Source organism: Drosophila kikkawai, chromosome 2L (genome assembly GCF_030179895.1).
Source record: "Drosophila kikkawai strain 14028-0561.14 chromosome 2L, DkikHiC1v2, whole genome shotgun sequence".
Lineage (NCBI taxonomy): Eukaryota > Metazoa > Arthropoda > Insecta > Diptera > Drosophilidae > Drosophila > Drosophila kikkawai.
In genome coordinates this window covers 12,390,480-12,417,322 of record NC_091728.1, presented here as the reverse complement: position 1 = coordinate 12,417,322, position 26,843 = coordinate 12,390,480, and the positions used below count along the sequence as shown (strand labels likewise).

The 26,843-nt window shown below is 39.7% G+C and overlaps 5 protein-coding genes and 2 long non-coding RNA genes across 13 annotated transcripts in view; 3 read left to right on the top strand and 4 right to left on the bottom strand.

Annotated features, from left to right (window-relative positions):
- The window catches only part of LOC108082860 (uncharacterized), a 48,268-nt gene extending 43,738 nt beyond the window's left edge, over window positions 1-4,530 (bottom strand). For 3 of the 7 annotated variants that reach the window (XR_011444562.1, XR_011444563.1, XM_070284322.1), the window contains exon 1: window positions 3,902-3,986. The gene's annotated coding sequence lies outside the window, so the exon portion shown is untranslated. Of the gene's footprint in view, window positions 1-3,901; window positions 3,987-4,464 lie in introns of those variants that run through there. The other 4 variants (XM_070284331.1, XM_070284323.1, XM_070284334.1 and 1 more) reach the window with 3 other exon arrangements.
- A 2,073-nt stretch (window positions 4,531-6,603) lies between these two features.
- LOC138929683 (uncharacterized) lies at window positions 6,604-7,812 on the bottom strand. The gene is made up of 2 exons (XR_011445922.1): window positions 7,318-7,812; window positions 6,604-7,215 (listed from the first exon to the last, which is right to left on the bottom strand). It is a non-coding gene; the product is annotated as an uncharacterized lncRNA (long non-coding RNA).
- Window positions 7,813-8,717: 905 nt separating this feature from the next.
- On the top strand, window positions 8,718-10,738 carry Arr1 (arrestin 1). Its single transcript, XM_017178178.3, has 4 exons — window positions 8,718-8,972; window positions 9,334-10,141; window positions 10,240-10,369; window positions 10,430-10,738. The coding sequence occupies exons 1-4, from the start codon at window positions 8,864-8,866 to the stop codon at window positions 10,475-10,477; spliced, it is 1,095 nt and encodes a 364-aa protein (XP_017033667.1). The 5' UTR covers window positions 8,718-8,863; the 3' UTR covers window positions 10,478-10,738.
- Window positions 10,739-12,229: 1,491 nt separating this feature from the next.
- On the top strand, window positions 12,230-14,221 carry ninaD (neither inactivation nor afterpotential D). Its single transcript, XM_017178195.3, has 5 exons — window positions 12,230-12,377; window positions 12,440-12,742; window positions 12,804-13,615; window positions 13,677-13,767; window positions 13,843-14,221. Exons 1-5 carry the CDS (start codon window positions 12,249-12,251, stop codon window positions 14,047-14,049), a joined length of 1,542 nt encoding a protein of 513 aa, XP_017033684.1. The 5' UTR covers window positions 12,230-12,248; the 3' UTR covers window positions 14,050-14,221.
- On the bottom strand, window positions 13,845-16,012 carry LOC108082691 (uncharacterized). The gene is made up of 3 exons (XR_001770996.2): window positions 15,937-16,012; window positions 15,731-15,855; window positions 13,845-13,980 (listed from the first exon to the last, which is right to left on the bottom strand). It is a non-coding gene; the product is annotated as an uncharacterized lncRNA (long non-coding RNA).
- An 828-nt stretch (window positions 16,013-16,840) lies between these two features.
- LOC108082706 (protein croquemort) lies at window positions 16,841-19,281 on the top strand. The gene is made up of 5 exons (XM_017178214.3): window positions 16,841-17,281; window positions 17,360-17,675; window positions 17,737-18,217; window positions 18,325-18,418; window positions 18,480-19,281. Exons 1-5 carry the CDS (start codon window positions 16,847-16,849, stop codon window positions 18,636-18,638), a joined length of 1,485 nt encoding a protein of 494 aa, XP_017033703.1. The 5' UTR covers window positions 16,841-16,846; the 3' UTR covers window positions 18,639-19,281.
- Window positions 19,282-23,977: 4,696 nt separating this feature from the next.
- LOC108082717 (uncharacterized) lies at window positions 23,978-25,530 on the bottom strand. Its single transcript, XM_017178225.3, has 2 exons — window positions 24,665-25,530; window positions 23,978-24,555 (listed from the first exon to the last, which is right to left on the bottom strand). The coding sequence occupies exons 1-2, from the start codon at window positions 25,480-25,482 to the stop codon at window positions 24,228-24,230; spliced, it is 1,146 nt and encodes a 381-aa protein (XP_017033714.2). The 5' UTR covers window positions 25,483-25,530; the 3' UTR covers window positions 23,978-24,227.
- Window positions 25,531-26,843: the final 1,313 nt, after the last annotated feature.

Below are 26,843 nucleotides of genomic sequence, written 5' to 3'. Positions count from 1 at the left end.
CTTAATGCACAGCCAGGCAGCAGGTTCTGGTAAGGAGCTTCCCCCAGCTTTGTTCCTGCTGCCGGCAAAGATATAAAACTTGCCCGAACTCCTTTGCCTTTTATGGCCCTTTCCGATGGGCCAACAACGTGCAACAGTTGCGGTTCGATGTGTAAATTTAATCAGGCAGCTTACTCAACTTTGGTGCAGTGGAGCACAGCTTCTTCTTTGCCTTTGCACTTTATTGGTTTACTCAGCTTGAGTGCGGAAAAATGTCGAAATTAAATTAAATGCATTTCAGGTAAGCTACAGCAGGCATGCCTCATTTCAAGGGGAAATTTTATGGAGCTGATGCGATGATCGACTTGGCTAAATAAATTCTCTGTTCTTTTATAGTTCTCTGCCAAAATCTTTTTAATAAGGGGAAGGTGGTTTAATTTAATTCAATGTGGAATATAAAACATCGCTTTATTTAAATGTTTATAATTCTCTTCTTTCTCTTACTTAAATACTGCCTTAGTCCTTGCTTGGACCCCTTTCGGACCCCTTACTTAATCAGTTGCAACTATTTACTAAACACCCAGGGGAATCCCCGCAGGCGGCTAATCAATCATGACTCCAGTCCTAACTATCAAACCTTTCGCATTGCCATCATGACAAATCGTTTAAAGGAAATGACAAGCAATGTCTTCAGTTCGGGCAATGTCAGTGCTAATTGCTTTTGAAAGCATTAGGCCTTAGCCCCCCGACAGCCTAAAACAAGGAAGAGCCAACACTAGAATTTGCATTCACAACCATAATAGAGAGCGTAAAATGAACAATTTGAATAGTCCACGGGGGGAGGCTGAACATAAAAATGGGCATCGAGGAGCATTGGGTGCCCACCCAGATTTCTGCAACGCTTCGACACGTGTGACAAGCCTGCTGAGATATGTCAGGACACGAATTTTATTATGTCAGAGAGTGCTGCTGTCAAACAGTTAAAAAAAAGGTCTAAAAGTCTAAGTATATAATAATAAAATAATATTTCAAGGAATTCTACAGCTAAAAGCAAAGCAACATTACTTTAGAAAACCTTGGAATCCGAAATAAATTTTCTAAGAATTTTATTTTGTACTCACAATCACAGTTTACTTTAAATAAATTCTATTATTAAAATTTTTAAATTTTTTTCACAGTGCACACTCCGGGCCACAGCAAAAACTAAATTCAAAATCGAAAAGTCGTTTTTTGTGGTTCCTCTCCTATGGAAAACTATGCGCAGCAAAACAAACGGAAAAAGAATTGCCGGCTATGGATTGTGACAGGCCCCCAAGGAGGGGAGGGTGGCTTAGACTGTAGGCATTGAGGGGTTAAAGGGGCACCAAGCTAGCTTCCAATTAAAGCGTCTCGAGTGGACAATGTTGAAGCCTTAAACCTCTCTAAAAGTTTGTACAGAATGCCGGTTGCCGGATTTCAAAATCAAACTTTTGCTGTCTTAAAATTTTCACATTCTTTTGTGGCCAAATTTAGCGAAATGTATTTCGGGAAGAACCCCCAAAATGTTGCAAAGACGTTTCGCCATTAACATTTGGTTAGCTCAAGAAGGCTTCTATGCCGCCGCCACACAACTTGTTGGCCAAATGGCCAACGATATATATTTTCTCACAGAGAGTGCGGGGCCCAAAACGGTCCCTAGGGTGTTATCATAAAGTTTTTGAAGTTCATAAATTTTCGGTGGTCCTGATAAAATAATTTAAATGCCGCACGTCTTTGGCACTGGGCACTTCTCAAGCTTTTTGGCTAATTTGAGGGAATTGGCCGGACTGGGCTGGGCTGTATGTGTGTGGAGCAACTTTGGTCATTTGCCATAATCGGTGCCGCATAAATCCATACGGTACCTGGTAAGTGAAGGGCATAAATATCCAATATGGGGGATATATATCACACAATGCCGAGCTTGCGGCTTCCAGCAGGCCAGCAACTTCCTCAGCCCCCAGCCATTTTTTTTATTTTCTACGCTCCACAGAGAATTACCCGCTGTGCTGGCTTTCCAGATTTATGATGAGACAAAGTTGCGAGCGCGCGTGTGTGACTCCATTAAATCCCTTAATAGGATAATGCGGCTTACGGAAATAGGCGGAGGCCGGGTAGCATACATAGTATATACGTATTGTCAAATTTATTTGACACCCGCTGACAGCAAGGAATGCAAATTTAAACCGGCCAAAGAGTGCCTTAAAGCGGGATACTTTTTCCCTTATTCCCAAACGAAAGGGAGTGTGTGATAAATGAAGCTGGGACTCACACAACACACACCTCCTGTTCTTTGAACAGTAGTGCCGACTCTTGTAGCTTAAAAAAAATTGGAATATATATATAAATATATAATATTGTTCTATTTTTGTGCAGGGTTTCTTTAAACGTCTAAAGAATATATATAAATTACTGGATAGGTATTCCTTGCAATCCAAAATCTTCTAATAGATATTAAAATATATATATATCGGCATTATCGACTATTTTCGATACTTTATCGAAATATACAAATTTCCGAAGAACAAAAAACATTACCAAATATTAAAAACAGCAGAAACCTTCTTTAAAAAACTCCATTTTAGCTATAAAAATCGCCACTTTGGCAACAATGTCTCTCTTGAAAGAGAGAGAGAAAACCCCCACTCACACGGACGACAAACGGCGCTGTGGCAACCCTAAACACGTGCTGGCTGCAAATATTGAGGACTACATGCAGTCCGGGGGCTCCATGGTACAACAATACGGATGAGCGAACTTAAGCACGCAGCTTTGTGTATTGAACATGTCATCGGCAAAATTTGTGTCAAAAACCCGACCGCAAATTCCAGGCACTGGAGGAGACAAGGGCCGAGAGGAGCCTGTACAGGTGCCTGCTCCATCCCAGCAGCCATTGTTGTGTGCGGCGACCAATGCCATTTTCACAATATTTTCAGTTATGCTGCTGCCGGGTGCCTTACATTCTGCACAGGAAAAAAAATCTATAGATGAAATCTTTATCGTTGTGATATACGACTTATATTTTGATATTTTGTATGATCTATCGGACTGTGCCAAACTATTATCGATAGAAAAGAGAATAAGTAAAAAATTGTTGTAAGACAATGATTCCAACCGATTTAAAATTCTAAAAAGAATCGTTTATAAAAGCTGACATTTCCTTTCCGTGTAAACTCACTCACAATCCCTTCCTCCTCCAACATGGCTTCGTTTTCCCCTTTTTGGCCATGCCATCGATATGGATCCGGATGCGGACTTGGCTTCGGACTTGGCCTCATGCTATACATCAATTTAACAAGCAAGCATGCACCTGGGAAATTAGCTAGCAATAACGGTATTTTTCGGACAACGCCAACACCAGAGCTTATGACACCTGCATACGGAATTTCGATGCAAATAGCGCCATTCGCATTTTTCGTGAAGTTTCTTTGGCATATCTCGAATTGACCGCCTTGGAAGTATACTTATTCAATGTATTTAAAGAGGTATCGAAAGCTGTTGATGAAATTTCCATTCAAATCAAATGGCCTACACATACATACACACACAAACGCACCGACATATCCATACATTAAAAATAATACGAAAAAGGGGATTCACAGTTTTTAAGTTTTAACTCAAATTAATATGAGAACTAGTAGCTAGAAGCTATAGTGCCTCTTCACTGCATCGTTTTAATAACAATTCATGAATAAAAGGAAAACTTAGAATAATTTAATTAATCTCATTTCACTGCTAAATATACAATACAAAACAATTGTTCTATACGGAATTTTATCTGTAAGTCTGAGTCATCTCTGGCAAACTTTTTTAAGGTCAGTTCATTCCGGATATGGAGGAGACCGGTGACCTGTACATTTATTTAAATAAATATCACTTAAGCCAAAGGAATTTTTGAATAAATTACCAACTTAATCCGTCACTGATTAATCTTGAAACATTAGATTTACACAAAATATTATATGATGCAAGCAATACCAAATGCAGTTGAGAGTCGACTGATTTGCAAAGTGAACATATACGAGGCAGCCCACAGAGCTTCCAAAAGCTTTCCCGATCTTGCACAGCTTTATTTCCGATCTAGCACTGGCTAGACGAGCTGCACTTTTCGTTCTCCCGAAACAACAATAACAATTGGATAAGATATAATTAATACGTAGAGGAAATTCAATTCATGTTCTTAAAAAAAATTTATTAATTAAAAGATAATTTGAAAGGAAATAATAATAAAATTTCGCTTCTAAACATGCATAGCCAATATTATATACATTCTTTTCAAAACCATAGAAGAATAATTTTATTTATGTTATTTTCACTGTAATATGTTAGTCATCTCCGGCAAACCCTTAACAATATTTTCACAAAGTGCACGAAAGTCAGTATCTTTCCGAATATGGAGGAAACCGGGAAACGTATACGGTTTTTTAAATTAAATATGACTTAAATTAAAGCAATTTTCGAAGTTTTTACCACTTTAAGCCGTCACTGATTATAATAAAAATATGAAGCATAAATCCAACCAATAACAAATGCAGTTGAGAGTCGACTGATTTGCAAAGTGAACTTATTACGAGGCAGGCCCACAGAGCTTATAAAAGCTTTTCTCGATCTTGCACTGCTTTATTTCCGATGTCAGTTATAATTTCAATATTCCACTTATCACTGCGGTGTGAGATATTTATTTCTGAGAGTTTTGAAGTCGCCCTCGGCAATTTTCGATTTTTTTGCCTTAAGTTGCAAGTTAAAAACAAGAAAGAAAGCTAACTTTGGCCAGTCAAAGTTTGTATACCGTTGCAGGTAACAATTAAAATATATCATAACGAAGCCAAAAATGCATTAATTTCGATTCGGAAAGCAGTTTTGTGTTGGTTTTTATTAATTTAAAAAAACTGCATACCAAATTTAAAATTTTAAGAAATCAAAATTTTTGGCCATTTTTGCTAATTTTAATGATGTAACCCCTTATCAAATTTCGCAAAAATGGCCAAAAAATCGATTTCTTCCGGACATGTCTAGAAAGATTCGCATGTTAATGCTGATCAAGAATATATATGGTTTATGGGGTCGGAAATGATTCCTTGACTTGGAAAAATATTATTTTGTATTATAAAATCTGATTTTGTATATTAAAAAACTTCTTAATTTATTTTAAATTAAAAATATCATAACTCGGCCAAAAGAGCATTAATTTTAAATCGGAAAACTGTTCTGTGCAAGATTTTCTACAGTTAATAAATCTGCATACTTCATTTAAAAATTTTGAAAATTCAATTTTTTATCAAAATCAAAAATTTTAATGATGTAACCCCTTATAAAATTTCCCAAAAATGGCCAAAAAATCTATTTCTTCCTGACATATCTATAATGATTCCCCTGTTGATGCTGATCAAGAATATATATACTTTATAGGGTCGGAAACGACTCCTTCACTGCGTTGCAAACTTCTGACTGAAATTATAGTACCCTGCAAGGGTATAATAGTTCACCCCATCTTAACGAGGTGATTTATACGTTTTAAAATCTCTAAAATATTTAGAGCCCGAGTTTGTTTTTAAGTCTAAGAGAGTTTGTTGTATAGAAGGAAATAACTAACTGCTAGTGCGTCTGCCGAATTCAACGTGCTGTCTTCAATTAAATCAAACACTGGCTTTCCACCTAAGAACGTATTATTTTTAAAACCATCCGCGATGTAGATGTCAAAGCAATCAGGACTCGACGTCACGGACACCACCTGCAATCGACTGGCGTCAACAAGGGGAACCCCATTCCAGGGGCCCACCTATCCTTGGCTGCAACATGGCCACACGCACAGACATCACAGCTAGAGATTGTGCACGGATCCATGCATATTGTACCATACTATTGACACAAAGAAAAATAATTTTATAAAGTATTATTATAAGTTAAAATTAACTTTTACTTAAGATTTAAATACCTTACATTTCTTCAAGCAATTTGTATTTCTTTAGGAACATATTAAGAATGTTTTTTAAGATTTGTATATTTTTTCTGCAAGTGCACTCTCCGTATACATAGGGATTTGTTCACCCACGATTAGTTGACGTTGGCGTTTGGTACACACAGTGCAGTTTCCGCGCCATTTGCTGTCACTTCGCCAGTTTGCACATCGTCAGACGGCGACGGCGGTGGCGGTGGCGACAACATTGCTGCCAAGACCGCTCAACCATCACCGAAGCAAAAGTATTTTTTCCAGCCTTCTTTTCCTTTTTTTTCAGAGTGTGCGACATGTCCTTCGTTTCCTTTTCCCTTGTCCCACGTAATGCCAATTGGAAAACTCGAACAGGCCGAAGGTTGGCCGCCATTTCTGCACCGTGTTTGCTTTTACTTTTCATAATACAACAATTTCAGCTTCTCTGCAATTTTCCGTGCTATTGGGCCTGATCTGGCTGATGAGTGGCACTGCCTTCGTCTTTTGGCCCAAAACTTTGCGGCCGCCCGCGCTCACGTTTCAATGCCAGATGTCGGCCGTGCATCAAGGTGGTCTCCGGACTCCGGACTGAGGCACCAACTGAAAGTTCTTGGACCTACTGGAAGGTCTTAAATGGTGCACAGGCGAAAAATAGGGTTCTATTAAAAAGTGTAAATACATAAGGAAATTATTTATCTTTACTATTTGAGAAAACACAAAAATGCTTGCTTTAAATTTTTCAAATTGATCTTTTTTACATTTTTTCAGCATTAAAAATTATTTTAAAAAATTCTTTCCAGTTTCTAGCAAATTCCAAGTAGAACCCAGTTGGCTCCAGTTGTCGATTTGGCTCGGCCAAACGACAATTGCGCACCGGCTTCCATGTCCGGGAACCCCAGCTGGTTGGCTCGGTGTGCCGTGGCAATCGCGCTGATTGTGCAATGCAATTTGGCCAACGCCTTTGTCTCGCCTCGGTCAGGCAATTGAATTGCCCAAATTAGCTCTCGAGTGGACCGAAGGAGAAGAATGGTGCCAGAGCTTTCGACTTTGGCTTTGGTTATGGCTGCTGTTTAAATCGTGGCCGCTTTAAGGAGGTGCCGTTAAATTATGTCTGTTCAAAAACAAAGGATGAGCACCCTTCACATCTGGCGCAATTGGACGCGAATAATAGAGGCTGCATTTTGCGGTGGCCAGCGATTTGCGGCTTGACTGCACAGGGATCCAATGACCACACACAAGCTTGGATAGTGAAGATAGACAATAATGCGGTGGATATGGGGATATACCCAGTCCTGCAAGCAAAGGCTCTAATATGGTATATTCAAAATAGAGAACATATTGTTAATTTCAAAAGTTTACTCAAATAAACCTCAAATTTTAATTTTAATATTTACCAAAATGATTTATTTTCACTTTAAGTTTAATTTAATTTAGTTTTAGTTTAGAATTTCTTATTAAAAGTGTACACCGAATGACTCTTTCGTTGGGTCAAAGCCTCAAAGTTAATTGAATTTAATTACACTTTACATTTTCTTAACAGAATCTTAAACACAGCTCGTTTTACAACATATTGCCATCAGCAGGGACGAGGAGGTCTCATCCACGCCTCTCGGAAAGTTCACTTGTAATGTATTTAAATGAGAGACAAGCCCATAACCAGCGACGTTTTCCCGCTGGCCCACACGTCGTGAGTGCAAAAGTTTTGCTATTATTAAGGGCCTCATTGTCGGTTTTGTTGGACCCTCGGCGACTGTCCGCCGCCATGCTACGCCCCCACACATTTTCCGCACTCACACACACACACACACACGGGACGGTGGGGAAAAGCCTGCACAGACTTTCCCAAACCACACAATAAAGAACAATATATTTCACACAACTTTGTTCATATTTTTAATGCCAGGAGTATAATAATTACGTTCATTGACTTTGTTAAGTAGCCTACTTTATGCTAATGTGATTTCATTGCACAAACTGGAACTGGAAATGGCCAAAATTGGTTGGGGGTTTCCCCCGCCGGAGCTTTCCCTAGAATATTTTTACATAATTGAATGTGCAGAGAATTTAAGTGACAGTTTCTGTTGGAGTTTGAAGTGCTTAGGGGTTATTATTTGATCAACTGGGGTTTATAATATTTGAATCAGAATAACTTTAACTTTTTTGAGCTATAAAAACATCATTAAACATTTAAAAAGAACTTAACTCTGCTGCACTCTTGCCACCGATAAAGCATCAAATGGAATGTCAAACCCCAAAAAACCCCATAAATTCAGTTACTATTTTAAAGGGAATATTTTTATAAAATATTCAAGATTTTTAATTTTCCCATATAGGGACCACATAGCAATCGGGACAGCCATAAAAGCGGTGCTCTTATCACCGCTTAGCAGAGGACCGTAAAAGCCTCAATTAAATTAAAAAGAATTACGTAAACAGGAAAGGCAAAAACACACTGGGCGGGTGGGGTCATCCACGTAATATTTCTGTATAAATGCGTCACTTTTGGGAACCACAAAAGACCAAACTAGAAAAGACGACAAACTAAAAAACGCAGGCTATATCGATTTCGTTGGCTATTTTTGGGCGCTGCATTGCTAATGCGCCGTGTTGTACGCGGCGGCAATCCATCGATTTTGCTGTTCGACTGCAATGTCAATATCAAAGGCGCTGCGCCACAAGGCAAGGGAAGCCCTAGTAAAAAACAACTAGAGAACAGCTACAGAATTTCTATAATTCAATTTGCAGGTGCGGGAACAGGTGCCACAATGCCAGGTATAAAGGCCGGATTGCCAATGAGCGCTAATTAATAGCCAAGCGGCCAACGCAACGCGGCGTATCCCGAGACAGACGAGCGCGAAACGTTGAACAAAAGTTTATTTATACTAAATAATAAAATATATATTTTTATTTCCGGAGAATCAATAAATAAACAGCTTCAAAATGGTGGTTAACTTCAAGGTGTTCAAGAAATGTTCCCCGAACAACATGATCACGCTCTACATGAACAGGCGTGAATTTGTGGATTCCGTCACGCAGGTGGAGCCAATCGGTGGGTATAGGGACTAAGAGGAGATATAAGTGATATAAACTACTTTTAGGCATCGGTTTAGAAATTTCTTAAAAGTTTTAAAGCCACTAGAGTGATTTTTTTGTTCCCAAAAGTAGACTCCCTTCCAATAAAGATATTTTGGGACCAATTAAATATTAAATCCATTCCTGGTCTTGGACATAATTAAATTCAGAAATAATTTATGCAAGCCAGAGATGCCTAAATTAAACCACAAAACCGGCTTATTAGTTACGTGACATCCAGACCAGACAAGCAAGTGGCGGGGGCGGGAGTTTACCTTACGTAATCTGTAATCTTCGATTAATTAGCAGCCTTGGACTTCTCCACACTCTACTTGCAGATGGAATCGTGGTGCTGGACGATGAGTACGTGCGCCAGAACCGCAAAATCTTCGTGCAGCTGGTGTGCAACTTCCGCTATGGACGCGAGGACGATGAGATGATCGGTCTGCGATTCCAGAAGGAGCTCACCCTGGTCTCCCAGCAGGTGTGCCCGCCCCAGAAGCAGGATATTACGCTGACCAAGATGCAGGAGCGTCTGCTCAAGAAGCTCGGCTCCAATGCCTATCCTTTTGTGATGCAAATGCCGCCCAGCTCGCCGGCCTCGGTGGTCCTGCAGCAGCGGGCCAGCGACGAGAGCCAGCCATGTGGCGTGCAGTACTTTGTGAAGATCTTCACCGGAGACAGCGACTGTGACCGCTCGCATCGCCGCAGCACTATCAACCTGGGCATTCGCAAGGTGCAGTATGCCCCCACCAAGCAGGGCATCCAGCCCTGCACCGTGGTGCGCAAGGACTTCCTTCTGTCGCCCGGTGAACTCGAGCTGGAGGTAACCCTCGACAAGCAGCTGTACCATCATGGCGAGAAGATCTCGGTCAATATCTGCGTGCGAAACAACTCGAACAAGGTGGTCAAGAAGGTCAAGGCCATGGTGCAGCAGGGCGTCGATGTAGTGCTCTTCCAGAACGGTCAATTCCGCAATACCATCGCCTTTATGGAGACCAGCGAGGGCTGCCCGCTGAATCCGGGCTCCAGCCTGCAGAAGGTCATGTATCTGGTGCCTACTTTGGTGGCCAACTGTGACCGAGCCGGCATTGCCGTCGAGGGTGATATCAAGCGCAAGGACACCGCTTTGGCCTCGACTACACTGTAAGTATTGCTAACAAAAAGTATTCCACTTGAACTAATTAAAAAGAATTCTTATATTTAATTTCCTTGAAATAATCACTTGTATTTTCTTCTTTTAGCATCGCCAGCCAGGATGCCAGGGATGCCTTTGGCATTATCGTGTCTTATGCTGTGAAAGTCAAGCTTTTCCTGGGCGCCCTTGGCGGCGAGCTCTGCGCTGAGCTGCCCTTCATTCTGATGCACCCCAAGGTTAGCTAACCTTTTTTAAAATTTTATATATTTTATTAATTAATGTAATTGTAACCACAGCCCAGCCGCAAGGCCCAACTCGAGGCCGAGGGCTCCATTGAGGCTTAAATTAAATAATGGCTACCTCAACTAAAGACAAAATGGCGTATTTCTACATGTCCAACCGATCGTTGTAGACCTTTAAAAAAAATGCTGATGTTGCTGAGATGTTCTGAACTGCAGTCGTCGTACTTTTCCTATATATCAAAACCAATATTCATATATGTGTGTATGTGTATAATAATTAATACAATTAAATATGAACAAGGAACAACAAATATTTATATGTAAACAAAATAAAGAAAAAAAATATATATGGCTCGGAAATGATGGTAACTCACTATTTATTATGGTAACATTTTGATTTTAATTATTTGATAGGTTACTTTGATTTTCTATTTATGAATAAAAATCATTACATATCTCAACTCCTCATAAAATATCTTCATTCATCTACAAAACCCACATGCTATGCATTTATTAATGAACCTTCAGTGCAGGCATTTCCCCAGTATTTCCTAACTGGCTTAAGTTGCTGATTATGCATTTATTGAAGTGCAATGGGGAAATCAGCAGTGGCAGGCACATTCTATTGAAATACAAGACATGGGTCTTGGCTCCTGTGGCTAACTAATTGCAATTATTACCAGACTAAGAAGCTGAGTGGCAATATGCATTTCATTTTGGCAACAGAGTCAGCCCCATTAAATGTGGTGTCTATTACAGAGCACTGTGTTTATGGGAAAATTAATGTCAAGGTTGTTTAATCGTTATTGGGGAGAAATTCTTGTTTTTCAATTACCCGAAAAGATAAACTGCAATGCACATTTACCCGCCACACACATTTTGCGGTCAATGTTTATGGCTCTAAAAGCAACTAATCATGTTGGGCCAACAAACGATTTTTCGCCAGTCCAGGTGGCTGACGAGTCAGAAAACGATTTTGCATGGCTCTAATCGAAAGCTACTTAGCCTGATTAGATTATCCCCCCGAAAGTGATCTTTTATGGCTCTCAAGTGGGCCGAGTTGATAATAAAATTGCATTTCCACTACAAATCCATACATATATATGTGTATTTTCGATTAGATGGCGAGACTCAAGGCAGAAATAGTTGACCGTATTTATAGTTTAATCTACTATAGTTATAATATGAGTCAAGTGTTCTATTAAAAGTACATTCAAAAAATAGTTTTTAAAATTATTTTATGTCTTATTAAATATATATGATTAATATATTTTTTGTAAGGTATTTACCAGGCCTCTTGTTACCAAGTGCTTAAATGTTTAAATATTAAGTGCTTAAGTATTAAGTAAGTAGTGATTACCTATAGTCTGGCTGATAAGCAAACATTCCCAAGAACTTCAGTGCAGTGGTGTGCATTTATCAAGGCCTTAAGTTGCTTAATATTATATATATACACATTAATTCCAATCAGCACACAGAGAATAAAAATTAAAAACAAATACTCAGTACTATATAATTTATAATAAAAAAACTAAAATTAAGGCAGAGAAACTAATGAATAAATAAAATACTGAAGACTTTGTTTAACAAATAAAGTCACTTGTTTTTTTATATCAATATTTAAGCAAACTTTTTTAATTTTTGGTTAGTTCTTATAATTCTTATTGTGAAATTATTGTATAAAAAAATATAGGTCCTCTGTTACTAATTTTTCTAGTGTAGCTGCTATCAACAAAACGAAGCGAATTAATATGGCAGACGTGCTGATTAGCCGACGGGTTTAACTCGCTTGAGGATAATCTATTAAGTGCTTAGTACATAAAAAAGCTAGTTCAATTTTTCCGGTGACCAGTCTTTGTTTGGAATCGACATCATGTGCTGCAAATGCTGCGGAGTGACCCAACAGAAGGTCTGGGTCTTTGGACTGGGCACCTTGTTCGCCGTTTCTGGACTTCTGGCCGTAATATGCTGGCCCGGCTTTATAGACACACAGATCATGAAGGTTATTATAGTTTTTACTATATCAAATTCGAATTAAATTCTTTTAATTTTATATACTTGCAGGCCTTGCCCTTGACACCCACTTCAAAGACCTTTGAGAAGTGGGAGGAGCTGCCCATTCCCGTCTATGTCTACATGTACCTTTGGAACTGGACAAATGCCAACGATGTACAGGCCTATGGAGTAAAGCCAAGCTTTGAGCAGCTCGGTCCGTATGTCTATCGGGAGGAGAGAAAGAAAATGGACTTGGAGTGGCACGATAATGGCACGGTGACCTTCAACCCAAGGAGAACCTGGTTCTGGGTTGAGGAACTCTCAGGCGGCATGCAAACGGATTTAATAACAGCACCGCACTTGCCATCGCTGGTGGGTAAACTTTTTTAAATTAATTTATAATAAGAATCACATTTTCTAAAATTGTTCTTAGGCCGCTGCCAATCAAATGCGAAATAGCAACTCCTTTCTAAAGTTCATGTTCAACCAGGCTCTAAATGCCAACGGAGGACACCTGTTCGTTACACACACGGCAGCCGAGTGGCTTTTCGACAGCTTCTACGACGAGTTCCTTCACTATGCCATGTCGCTGAATAATCCGCTGGCTCCAGCGATTGAGTCGGATCACTTTGCTTGGTTCCTCAACCGAAATGGTTCAAAGGACTTCGAGGGTCCCTTCACTGTGCACACGGGCGTGGGCGACATCAAGGAGATGGGCGAAATAAAGTACTGGAAGGGCCAGAATCACACAGGCTGGTACGAAGGCGAGTGCGGTCGCCTTAATGGCAGCACTACAGATCTCTTTGTGCCGGATGAGCCCAAGGAGAAGGCCCTGACCATCTTCATACCGGACACCTGCAGGATTATCAACCTTGAGTTCACCGGCGAAAGCGAAACCATCCAGGGTATTAAAGGATGGAAATATGAGATCACACGTAACACCTTTGACAATGGCCAGGTGAACGGAAACATGAAGTGCTGGTGTCCTGTGGAGAAGCAGCCAAACGACTGCCCCGCCACCGGAGCCACGGACCTTGGACCCTGTGCTGATGGTGTGCCCATGTACCTATCCGCGGATCACTTTATGTATGCGGATGAGAGCTATGGGAATACCATCAATGGCTACCATCCCAACTATGATCAAAACAACTTCTTCATCATCATGGAGCGGAAAATGGGTGTGCCGCTGAAGGTAAACGCCAATGTGATGATTACCCTCTTGATACAGGAGGACAAGGATATTGAGTGAGTGGTTTTAGTAATTTATTATAATTTATATATTTATAAAACACATGTTTTCTTATAGCATTCTAAAGGGGCTACCCAGTTTCTATGCTCCAATGTTCACCACAGCCAGTCGCGCTGAAATCGATGAGGCTCTGGCCTCGGAACTTAAGGTACTTGGGATATATATAATTACATATTTATACTTACTTCATTAATAATTCATAATTAATTTATTTATATTTTAGTTGGCTCTCAACCTGCCCGCCATTGGTAGATACACTGGTGTGGGATTACTTTGTCTGGGCTGCATTCTTATAGCTATTGGCACCTTGCTCACCATAAAGAGGAAATGGTATGGCCAAGCGGAGGCGGATCGGCTGGCCCTTAAGGATAACGAGGAAACACCAAATGAACCCGAGTCGGTGGTCGATGAAATCAATAGGAATTTGTAATAAATATAGAATGAGTTTATAATCATTGTGATTTTCTGAGAACAAAGTGTGATAAATATATTAATATAACTAAAAATATAATGCTGTATATGTACATTAGCCTTGTGATATTTATCTCACAATCTAGGAAAATGGCTTTATTCTGTAATTATATGAGAATTTTTATGACTTATTTTATCCATTTTATTCTCCTTTACCAAACTAGTTCTTTAGGCAATTCTTGAAAGCCCCGAAATTCTTCATGAACCCATAAATTTTTCAAGTCTTCATTGAGATCATCTAGAGATCTACTTTTGGATTTACCCTTGACCATAAGGACACCTTATTAATATGTGAAAGAGGAGTTAGAAGACTTACCCCATTGTCATTTAAATGAATATCTAGAAAAAGTTTTTTCTCCTGGTTGGACAATTGTCCAACCATTATTGCAATGGATGTGGGCTTCCACATTTCCCTGACATGAGTTTAGAAAATTGCATAGGGCCTGTGAAGTCCTCTCCTCTAACTTTTCTTCAACAGTGATTTTTACTAATTGCAGGTGGGTAAGTTCACTTAAGGGGGTCTTCTCATTGGGCAACGTTTTTTTTTTCGATTTTTTTTTTGCATTTATTTATAGCTTGGGATGTGGTGTATATGTCCCCAAAAGGATTTTTAGAAATTCGAAATACTTTAGAAGATACAGCCTTTATTGTGAAGCAAGGTCTATGCAAAATGAGCTTTTTTCAAACTTCAAACGCGTTTATCTCGAAACCACGTTTTTCGAACTGACGGCCATGATATCTCCAGTTCAACTGAACCGATTTTCATGAAACAAAGTGGAATCGACGCAGAATTGTCACCATTCTCGGGTGACGGAACAGATTTTTTTTTTAATTTTTTTTATATTTTTTTTTTACACTAAACTACAAAAAATAAAGGCCGAAATCGAATTTTTTTTTTTTGAATGGCCGCCATTTTGTTTAAAAAAATTTAAAAAAAAAATCTGTTCCGTCACCCGAAAATGACATCTATTCTGATTATAGCCTCGTTTTTTTTTTTTTTCATTTCGGACGCTCTGGAGACCCTGAATCGTGGCCGCCAGGACGACACCTTTTTTTCGACCACCAAGTTTGAAGTCTCATTACTCTTTGAATAACCCTCGTATCGAGGCAAGAACAACTTTTTGAGTTACTTTGAACATTTTTGAATATAATAAATAAAAAAAGTTTTCAATTAATCTTTGCGTTTTCAAATAAGAATTTTTTTAAAAAGGGTCCAAAAAACGGCTTTTGAATGATAAGACCCCCTTAAATGATGAATAACTTCTGGTACCAACCTTTTAACGCTATTTTTAGAATTTGCAGGTTTCTTTTATTTTGCAGAGCAGATTTAATCATTAGGAAATGGTCCAAGAATCCGGATTGAAAAGTCTTTGGGGCAAAGTTTAAGGTAACATTTTCAACTTTGTTATTTTCTTTGATGGCATCAACAAAGAATCGCCAGAAAACGTCACCAGCCTTTCCTTTTTGTGTGGTTAAAAGCAGTGCAAAATCTATTTTCAAAGAGTCTCTGTTGGCCACGAAAACGAATTCAAGGTCTTTGTACAGATTGTTTTTCCATTCCCTTAAAACCGCCTCCAAATGATTGCTGGCCATTGCGAAGCTAACTAAATTTGCATACTTCATCATGCCGTGAGATTTACCTATCGACTTGCAATCAGCGATGATATAGCTCTCCATCTCCATTATGCAGAAGTGGTTTAGCTCCGAAATGTGCTTCCGGTTGCCTTCCATGTTCTTGTTTGTTTTATTTATTTGCTCGGTTTATCTGGAGTGAGTCAGGTTAGTTTGCAGTTTGAAAAATTATATGTTGTTTAATTAATGTTTTTATAAAAAAATTTCAACTAACTTTTTATATATTTAATTCTTTGGCTTAATTACTTTCGAAGAGCCTGAAAATTCACAGAACCTTTACCGCTTATTTCGGCATATAAACTAAACGTTGTGTATTTTTATTGAACCAGAGATAACGGCTGGTCAAAGATTACAGTAAATATTCCGTAAGGTATATTTTTTATTTTCAGTTTTTCCATGCAGTGCTATGCTTCTTCCAAATTAAACAAAATTATTATTCTAAATTATTCTATTAAAATCCTAATGTGACTAGGGATCCATATATTTACAGCACTCGTAAAGACATTTAAATTTTTAAAATTCTTCTTTAAACAATTTTAATGTGTATTGATTATCAAAGTCATACTGTAGAATGTACAATAAAACTTCTATCTTATCTGAAAACAATATGTATATGTAATATTAATGTATGAGATAATATTACACACTTAAATTGGAAACGAAAATAAATATACGTATATATAATAATATAAAACGTTTTAATATGTAGATTTCTGATAAGCTGGCTCTTTTTTCGTTACAAAAAGCGATATCGAAACAAGTTTAAATTTAATTATTTTTAAAATTTTATTTACTTTTCTGTCAGTGCATTTTTTAACAACTTCTTTCTTATCTCAAAGACTCAACCTATTGTAGTTCATGTCATAAAGAGAACCACTCTACAGTTGAGGGTGTGTTTTATTAGGAGCTTTTTGCCACTCGACTTATCTGAATTGCTTCAAGTTGTTTGAGAAATTCAAAACAACATTTATAAATAAAAGAATGAGCCGTTAATTTAGGCTTCAATCCAAATGGGGGAATCTTATCTCTAGCCTCTCGTCATGAATCCTCCCAAGAGTAAAGACCGATAAATACAAGTGGATTAAGTGCCTAGAAGACCAGTTTGCCAGGATCAATCGACCGCGATGTGTTGCAATTGCTGCAGTGTCCGCCAGCAGAAGATCTGGGTCTTTGGCCTGGCTGGTGTGTTCCTGGCCATTGGAGTCTTATTCGTTGCCGCTTGGCCAGCGGTTTCCCGTCATTGGATACGTAGCATTATGCCGCTGAGCCCCAACTCCTTCATGTACAAGCGCTGGGTGACCACCCCCATGCCTATATACAGCACCATCTACCTGTTCAACTGGACTAATCCTGAGCACCTGAATACAGCCGGGGTAAAGCCACACTATGAGCAGCTGGGACCCTACACTTTTAGTGACTTCAAGGTCAAGGAGGATCTGGAGTGGAGTCAGCAGAGACCGGAGGTGACCTATTTCGGCAAGCGCACCTGGCATTTCCTGCCTGAAAAGTCCAATGGCACCCTCGAGGACATCGTGGTGGCTCCACATTATGTATCGCTGGTATGTTGGTAAACATTTTGTGCGAACATATCTGTCACAACGTGGAGTAATCCCAGCTAATCCCGCTTTCCGATTTAGACAGCTGCCTTGTATTCGCGCCGTTATCGTCGCACCCTGCGCAAGGTCATGAACTTTGCCCTAAACCGCGAGGGCGGCGACACCCACATGACCCACTCGGCGGGTGAGTGGCTCTTCGATGGCTTCTACGACCGACTGCTGGACTTTGTGGAGCAACTCCACTCGCCCCTGCTGCCCATTTACAGCAGCAACTTTAGCTGGTTCTACGAAAGGAACAACTCCAAGACAGCCGAGGGCAACTTTACGATACACACAGGCCACGTCGATCTCCGCCAGATGGGAGATCTCCAGCTGTGGAATGGACAGAATACCACAGGTGAAGCCAAATAACATAAATTATGCATTTATATATAATTTTAAAATCATTCTCCTTTTAGGTTTTTACCCCGGCGAGTGCGGCAAGGTCAATGGCAGCACGGGGGAATTATGGTCGCCGGAGAGAAGGTGGGACCAGCCCACATCCATTTTCCTCAAGGATGCCGCCCGGTATTTAAATCTCTTTCCCCAGGAAAACCTCACCATTGATGGCATTCCCGTGTGGCGCTACGAGTCCACCAATCTCACCCTGGACAACGGCCAGCTGTCGCCGGACACTAAGTGCTTTTGCCTGAAGAATCGTGAGTGTCCACGCAACGGAGTCCTTGACTATGGACCACCTGCCTTTAATGGTCCATTCTACATGTCACATCCGCACTTTTACTTGGCTGACGAACTCTATCGAGAGAATACGACGGGTCTGCGGCCCAAGGAGTCGGAGCACGGCATGTTTGTGATAATGGAGCCCACTATGGGCATTCCGCTTAGCCTGAGGGGACAGCTTATGGTTAGTGTCCATGTGGAGCGAGACGAGGCAATTGAGTAAGTAGAAATTTAGCTGAATAGATTAGCTCTAATAAATATATAGATATATATAATATCCATAAATAGATATCCTTAGTTTTATAATAATTAAATTCCCATTTTAGTTTCTTCAAAGATGTGGCCTACAATCACTATGCACCGCTTTTTACCATGCAAATCCATGCTGAATTGGATGACAGCCTCACAAGCTTACTCAAGGTAATGTCAGAAATATAAATATAAGAATATAATACTTTATATAATACCTTAACCCTTCCAGCTGGCATTGAATGTTGCCAAAATTGGGCAGTATGTGGGAATTGCTTTACTGCTGCTGGGACTCTTGGCAATCACAGTTGTCGTATTTGTCACAAAGAATCACAAATGGCACGGCGAACAAAGGCCCAAAGTGGCAGACAAGAAAGCCAACTGCACTTGAACTCACCCCTGATAAGACAGTTAACGCCAACAAAGCCCTATTCGTTATCTGGCTTAATCACCAGAAATATTCCTGCCTAGATTTTGAGTTGGCTATAATCAGTCAGTCAGTCAGTCAGTCAGGCAGTCAGGGCCATGGGCCAGGGGCCATAAAAAATGCAAATTACATAGCCCCCAGCCCGTGGAGCGGATTATCCAATTTCGTTCAGGTGTTGCCCAGCTGAAGGCATCTAGAATTACACAGAATTATGGCCTTTCAAATATACTACAATTTATTAATATGTTAATAATTGTTTTTTGCCATCGGTTCGTGTGGCGGCAAAGCCTTGAGCGCACGTAAGCTGCATACTTTATGGCGTACGAACTCTTTCACCAGGCAAAAGGCAGCAGCAAATACCAAACTGGAAATTTGAAAAATGCCAAAAGAATATTATAAGCGACTAATTTATATGCGCCAAGCACGCAAACTTACGTTTTGCACACACACATTGTTTGTGAAAGGACGAAAGGAGCCGGTTAAACAATGTACGAAAATGTGGAAATATGAAAATTATATGGCTGCCAGTATGTGTCGGCCATAACTTTAACAAAATCTCATTCGGGGGCAGGCAAACTGGGGTAATAAAATATATATATACATAGTACATACATTGTTAAAGCCTTTGGCGCCGTCAAGTATATGCAAATATTTTCTTAAATATTTTACGGTAAAGATAGCTTAAAGGCCATACAAATCGATATAGAAAAAACCCCTTTAAACCAAATAAACACCTCAATGGGCTTAACATTAAATAGGTTTTATAAAAAGTGTCACAAAATTGATTGGTATTTACTTTTACTTAGTTCCCTTTGGAAATTATGAAATTAACTTTACACATAGTCAACACACAAGACGTATTTACCATTGATTAAAAACCAAATAAAAATCCATGCAAATTTCTCTATTTGAGCTGCAAAAACAAGGTGAAATTCTTGCATATTTTATTGCCTGAATTGAATTTATAAACACTGCAAACTGAGAAACATTGCCAAAGGCAGGTCGAAATAAACGTGAATTTATTTTACAGTCAGCTTAGTTTATCATCTCCTATAATATTTTCCATTTTATTACATTCTTGTTTTTAAATCGTTAGACATCTTTTGATTTACAAGCAATGGCCCATGTTCACTAACTTTATTATTTATTTACATACATTTTAAAGACTTTCTTTTGACATTAAATGTCAGATAATATCAATTTTCGGGTAATAATTCTCTTTAGTGGGATTTTTATTCTATAAATTTTCAAGCTAGGCCAGTGACATTTCAAGGGTTGACTTCAAGCTCAAGATTTATTCTATTTTCGGGGATTTTCTTCTTTTCTGCGTCAAGTAACCACAGCAATTGTGCCGGGAATTTTTAATGAAATATTTAAGAAATGAAAGAGGGCAAAAATGAAAGCACAACCCAGTCTGTCAGAAAAGGTGGCCAGCAACAAAAACATTTAATTTTGGAAATAGGTTGTCAAGGTACGCAGACTGCCTGACATTCTTATGCTTTTTAATGGTAAAGATACCCAATAAAGAGAGGCTTGTGGGAGTGATTAACTTTAAGACAATAATTGTAAAGGTAAATAATGAAATATTATATTAATCTGTTATTAAAAATTAATATATTTTATGATATGTATGTAGCATAAGAAGTAATCAAAACTTTACTAGCTTCCATGAAACTTAAAGGTTTCCTAAAGATTTTACTATCCCAAATGGGTAAACACAGTCTCGCTACCTCCAACATTTTTCTATAATTTTTTATAATGCCCTTCTGTGGTTTTTTTTCCACAAGCATAACAAGCAACAGATCGCCTCAGTGGCCGACTTCATTATTTCGACTAAATCCGCAAAACCTAAAAAAAAAAGGGAAAGGCGCTTGAAAGCATAAATGGACGAGTGAGTGAGTGGTGTGTGTGTCCTGCCATGTCCTGGCCCCATTGTTGCCTGCTGTTCGTTTATGTCGCGAAAACTTCGGTGTCCTAATCTGCTACCCGACTTGCATACTAATTTGTTTGCTTCGCTCCTTTTCGGGGAATCCCCAGCTCCCTGTCCCGGCTCCCCATTCCTGCACCCTGGCCCTGCTCCTGTCCATCGTTTGGCCGCCTTTATGGTCTTTGGGCTGCTGACAACCCGTAGATTATGTTGTTGGCTTTGGCTTTGTGTCCGAGTGTGATTGTCATGTTGCCTTGGCTTACAGATTTTCCAGAATACAGCAACCAGGGTCTCCTCGCTTGTTTGTTTATTTCTGCCGGCCGTCTATAAAACCCTGTTTAGCTGCTTAATTTTTTCCTTTGTCATGTTGACAGTCTCTCTGTTTGGGCTCAAGGACTTGTGTTTGCAGGACAGCCGCTTGTTGGGTCCATTTTTCGCACAATTTAATGTTATTTAATTGGCATTTAAGTTTGTGCCTGTGTTTCAAGAACACCGATAAGACCATCATTATATTAATGTTAAGGTCAGTTTTTATTAGTCACCGAGAATGTCCTTGAAATAAAACCCTAATGTTGTTAATTTAATTTTGACTTATTCGATGAATTTTATGGATTATTTCTTTGGCAATTCGGCACAAAATTTGGTTTTGTATTTAATAAAAGCATATTAAGAGTAAACCAGCCGAAAGGCATTAAATATTCATAGCATATTTGTTTAGTTGCGCTCACTCTAAAAATATTCTCATGAATATTAAATATAAATTTTAGAATGCATCGCCAAGCTGAATACAGGTTCTTTTTTAAGCATTTATTATTAAATTTAGTCCGGTAGCTGCTCCCACAATTGACCGCTAAGTAAATCCGCTTGCAATTAATAATTTGTGACATTTTAACTACAATGTTGTAACCGCCATTTTTTGTAGTCCTTCCTCCCTTCAAAATTTATGTTACAATTTTCTATGCCATGTGAAATGGATCTCGTTTATTTTTGGGAGTACTTTTTTTTTTAGAGAGCAACACAAATTGCATTGGGCCTTTGGCGTTGGGTCAGATGTTACAAAGTTGACACAGAGTGAGAGGGAGAACTGTAGAAATCTGCTGTAAAAAATTCTTAAATAAACATAGCTAACACCAAAACAAAACCAAAACACAAACGAAAAAAATCACCGGAAAATATGCTGTTGAAAAAAATTTAAAAATTCAATTTAAAAAGCATTCCGCAATTGTTCCCGCCGCCCTTTTTCCACACGTATATAGTGTTCATAAAATTGGGTTATGGTTAGAAAAGCACGGGGGGAGAGGCTTGGACGGCGCGGCAGCCAAACAATTTATGTTTAGTTTTTCTTTTCTCACAATTTTCCCACTATGCATTTGCATTTGCCAAAAAACCTGAAACTAGGAAAATGTACAGGATGGATATAGATATAGATATAGCTTTCTAGTTTCAGTTTCATTTTCAGTTTCAGCCAATTTATAAGCGTTGAGTGGTAAATTTGAAACCGAAATGTTAGTGAATGTGTCTAGAAATTAATTTAATATTGCAGCTCTTGTTTGGTAATCTACTCCTGGTGAAAATATTGAAATTAATATCATAACTGACCAACAATTATATTCGTTTTAAGCAGCTGCCAACTCTGCAATACGTATACGCAATGTAAACCAATACAAATTTGGTTTGATATGCTTAACAGAGGAGTAAAACTAGTATTTGAATATAAAATCCTCATTAAATAGTTAATAATTGTAGAAAAGGTAAGGCAGAATGTTGAACAGAGAAGGAAATGTAACAGATTCATTTACTCAATTTACGCATATATAACTCTATAATACGTATACGCCATGTGGACCAGTACAAACATAATTTTAAATGTAAAACTAAAATGTATGGAAATTATAAACAATTTAAATGAATATATAATATATAAATAATATAAAATTCTCACTAACCTATTAAAAAACTGAACAGAAAACGAAAGGAAACATATTCACTTAACCAATTCACTCAAACTCTCACAAGGTAATTAATAATTTCAGAAAAATAAATTCCGTTAGCTTATGTTCTATGTATAAGTAACTAACTTGCCAAAAGTTTCGTACTTAAAACTGCGCTTAACAAACACTCATCAAGCCACATTACGCATACGCCATGCGGGACAATGGCTAGCCCTAAACTCATGTCTTTGTGAGTATGCTGAGCGTTCTAATTGCGTGCATTTATGAAGTAAGCATTAAGCCGGAAAGCATTATGCAAACGCCAGCAAACTTGCCAGCTGGGTTATAACCAGGCTTTAAGTAATGCCCTGGGCCGGAAGCCAAGATGCTGCAGCAACGTCTTTTGCTGCCTTAGCAAAAAACAAAATAAAAGAAAGAAAAAAAAAACCTTTGCCCGGGGATAGAAACATTAAACGAGGCAAAGTGTTGGCCACTCCACAGGCAAGATGGCCTCAAGAATTTGCCCGAAAACGAAGAGTACATAGCTGCAAGTCGAAGCACATATGACCATGCATATTTGAAAGGCAATTTCCCCAGTGTTCTCTCTCGTTCGTGGGGTCATCGATGCAAATGCAATTTCATTCTGTGTTTACCAGACACTTTACCATGTCTCGCCCCACTTTAATGCTGCCCCACAAAATTTACAACGAGTATCCCCTTTTCATATCCGTTTTGGCCTTAGGCCCTATACATCGGGAACGACATCTGGCGTATGTTTTCAATCAACTGAATCGCGAAATATTCGCACTTCCGCGTTCGTTTCCGCTGTGTTTTATCGATCAGCCACCTGGCTCAACAATTTTCACACTTAAACCGCAGAAATTTTGTTAAATTTTTCATTAAAAATACATGGCCTGGCAATTGTGGCAGCTGTGTCTGTGCCGGCATCAAAATGTCACTGCATTTTCCCCATGATCCCTCCTCTCTCTTCCTGGGAAAAGCTTTCTGCATCCGCTCCGGCAGCCATGTGTAAAAAGTTTGGAAGTGACGGGGGGAGGACATGGAAAATTCAGCTCCTCCAACGGAATAACCAAACAAGTTACACCAGTCCGGCAATTATATATGGAAATATTCACGAATTTCAGGGTTTGTTGCATGTATTTATTTAAGAACTCCTTGGAAGGGGTCTTTAGGGGATATTGTTTAAAAAAGTCGTGTATTATATTCAAGAAATAAATAAATAAATAATAAATAAATAAAATATCAAAAGAAGTATCTCCCTAAATAATTAAATCAAAAGTTTAGTTTCTAGTCACCGTCTACCACCATCAGGGTCTGCCTCTACATTCCCCCATTTAGAGCCCATAAATTGCCCTAGCCCGGGCATTGTTTCAACCTATATCAGAATATAATCAACTATGAAATTCTATTCACATTCCATTGAATCCGTTGTGGACCGCATGCCGTTTATGCCACTGGGCTTTCCATAATTTATTTACAAACCAAATATATAGATACATGTGACTTAATGCCGGACGGAGGGCCTGGGCATTTAATTAAGGCAAATCCGTGACCATGGAATGCCCTGGTTCATTGTGCGACGAATATCACAGCGCAGCGGCATTTAATAATGTCAATTCCCGATTACTTGTGTGTGAGAGTGTGTGCCTTGATTTAGTTAAGGCTGCTGCCAATTTACAGTCCCGCCGCAGGACTCATCGTATCCTGGGCCCTCCGCACCGTGTAGGTGAACTGGAAGCCCGTCTCGGCGGCACTCGACTGAGCATCACTGGCAAAGAGCAGGACAAAAGGTGGGCGGGCTATGATCTCCTGGCCAGCGAGTCCACTGCCACAGTAGTGAGTGGCCTGCAGTTCAGTGCGAGACACCAGGTAAGAGTTGGGCACACTCAGGTAGTCGGATACACGGCCGGCAGTCTTCACTGTGCTGCGACAGTCGCTGTCGTAGGCAGGTCCTGGCTCCTGGGTGTTGGCCTTCGAGAGCTCAAAGTGGTCGATCTTGTAGCTAATTTGGGGAAGGGAGAACTTGATAATTGTAGTCACTGTTTCCATTATCTCTCTCTTGTTTTGATATCTTGTCAGCCAAAAAATCTATAAAAATTTCCCCGACTCACCTTATCTCGCTGTCTGCCGAACCCTTCACGCAAATGGAGTACCTGACATTGGGCATGTAGATTCCTCCGGCAAAGTTAAAGCTCACAATGCCCCCTGTTGGGGTTCTAAAGTACTGATCACAGCCCAGTGGAGCCAGTAGCTCCAGATCTGATATAGAGGGCGACCTCAAGGATTGTATAAGCTGGGCAGCGGGACCAGAACCCGAACCAATGCCAGATGCTCCACCAAAAATAGTGCGTGGCAAGAGATTGCCCAAAAAGGGCAGAATTGGACGCACAGTGGGCACAGTGGGTTGCCTTGGCACCAGGGCCGTGGTATCCCTAGGGCACTCCAGCTGCGTTAGAGTCAGCTGCCAGGCACTGGACTGCTTGCCCACGGCTGTGGCCAAATGAAAGAGTAGCTCCACCTCCTGACCTCCTCTAACGGGTAAGTACAGGTGCTGGCCGCTACTGCGACCGCAGAGCCGGAAACGCTGAAGCTGCACAAAATCCAGGCATTCCAGTAGGCGAGAGCTCTCGTTGACCTGCGGCTGGGGCAGCTCCAGGCGATCGAACTGGACGAGCAGTTGACACACCTGGCCACTCCACGGTGCCACACGGTACTGGCACGCGTCCAACTTGGCCAACTCGCTGGCTGCCGGGCTGCGGATAACAATGCGTTTCTGCGAGGTTCGCGAATTGCAGGCCACCGTTACCTGACATCGGACAGGTGTGAAGGCAGGTGAGAGCGCAACCGAGAGTAGCAGCAAAACTATAGAAAAATCCATTCTGTGCACCGTTTTCGTTTCGATTGTGACATTTTTCGCTGAGCGCAGCATTTATATCAATTTTTTTGGGGCAGGCTGGTAGAAGTATCTCCCAACAGATAACTGGCATTGACATTTGGCGATAACACTCGACGCCAGATATTAGTTACGATAATGTTTCTCGACTGAGATGCGTCCCTGGCAACTTTACAAAGTGATTGTGAAATATTTGGGGAAAAAAGTGAGAAGTTTGGTGAGTCAATAGAAGAGTTTAAAGTGTTTTCTATAAAATTTCAGAGGGGAAAACAAGGACTTTTAAACTTTTAGAAACAAGAATAGCAAAGAGTTTAATTATAAATTAATTTTTAGCTTTTTATAGCCCAAGTTCGTATGAAATTAAAGACTTTAATCTCTTATCTAAGCCTTCTAATTACCTTCAGTTTACCATAATTTATTCCTATTTAAGCCCAAGCACTAACTTGGCTCAAACTCTTCACCTTAAGTGGAATTTTCCATCTTCCCCTGACTCTTTGTAATCATTATCGAATAAATAATAACCGAGAAAAACGCCTGGTATGCATGCCATCTTCTCTACTCCTCCTCCGGCAGATAACATTTGTTCTAGTTGGCTTTAAGCCTTTTTTGCCTCAAATAGGAATTCATTGCCCAAACGTTTTATCAATAAATGCCACAGGAAGTTTTACGCACATTTTATGACAAGGATACACACACACGCACACACTTCGGCAGAGAGGCGTTTATGGGTGTCTTACACCTTTTATGAGCTCCCACACACGCTTGGTCTCTCACCCACCCCAAGGTCCTTGAGGCACGTAAAACAATAAAATTCGAGGCATTTATATATGAGGCCTGGCATACCTTTGATTGTATTTGAAAAGGTGCAAGCGGACTGGGGGAACTTGATGTTTGCATATTATTCCGCGGCATAGTTTTGCCATTTTTTATGCTGGCCATGTAATTAAAATTAAATGCTTTGCTACTATTAAATTTAAGGCTAAGTGCGCTCACAGTGTGACATAAAAAAATACTGCCGAGGTGGCGGTAAAATTAAACAAACGACCAAATAATACTTAAATTGCATGCACAGCGCGATTAACATATCAACAGCAACAAAACAACAACAAGAAAATGTCATAAACCAGCGGCGAAAATGTTGTTTCACAGCAAATTTTCCAGCTCTGCATTTTCCAACAATGGCGCGCACACACATTTGCGTTCAAGTTTCAAAAATTTATGACCCAAGTACAAGCCCGGTTAAAAAACAAAGCCAGTCGTCGCCGGCAAGCAACCTTCAAAAAACATAAAAAACAACAACTTGAAAAAACGAAAAGAAATATTTATAACAGGGCAAATAAAAAAAAAAAAAGCACAGCTCGTGCTGCCGTCGCATAAAAATGAAAACTATGTACTAA

Coding starts and splice junctions, on each gene's coding strand:
- LOC108082717 (XM_017178225.3), bottom strand. CDS start 25,482: ATGCTGCGCTCAGCGAAAAATGTCACAATCGAAACGAAAACGGTGCAC. Junction 24,556..24,664: donor TCGGCAGACAGCGAGATAAG/GTGAGTCGGGGA, acceptor TCCCCAAATTAG/CTACAAGATCGACCACTTTG.
- ninaD (XM_017178195.3), top strand. CDS start 12,249: ATGTGCTGCAAATGCTGCGGAGTGACCCAACAGAAGGTCTGGGTCTTT. Junction 12,743..12,803: donor CACCGCACTTGCCATCGCTG/GTGGGTAAACTT, acceptor AATTGTTCTTAG/GCCGCTGCCAATCAAATGCG. Junction 13,768..13,842: donor CTCTGGCCTCGGAACTTAAG/GTACTTGGGATA, acceptor TTTATATTTTAG/TTGGCTCTCAACCTGCCCGC.
- Arr1 (XM_017178178.3), top strand. CDS start 8,864: ATGGTGGTTAACTTCAAGGTGTTCAAGAAATGTTCCCCGAACAACATG. Junction 10,142..10,239: donor GCTTTGGCCTCGACTACACT/GTAAGTATTGCT, acceptor TTCTTCTTTTAG/CATCGCCAGCCAGGATGCCA. Junction 10,370..10,429: donor TCATTCTGATGCACCCCAAG/GTTAGCTAACCT, acceptor TTGTAACCACAG/CCCAGCCGCAAGGCCCAACT.
- LOC108082706 (XM_017178214.3), top strand. CDS start 16,847: ATGTGTTGCAATTGCTGCAGTGTCCGCCAGCAGAAGATCTGGGTCTTT. Junction 18,218..18,324: donor GAGCGAGACGAGGCAATTGA/GTAAGTAGAAAT, acceptor TTCCCATTTTAG/TTTCTTCAAAGATGTGGCCT. Junction 18,419..18,479: donor GCCTCACAAGCTTACTCAAG/GTAATGTCAGAA, acceptor TAACCCTTCCAG/CTGGCATTGAATGTTGCCAA.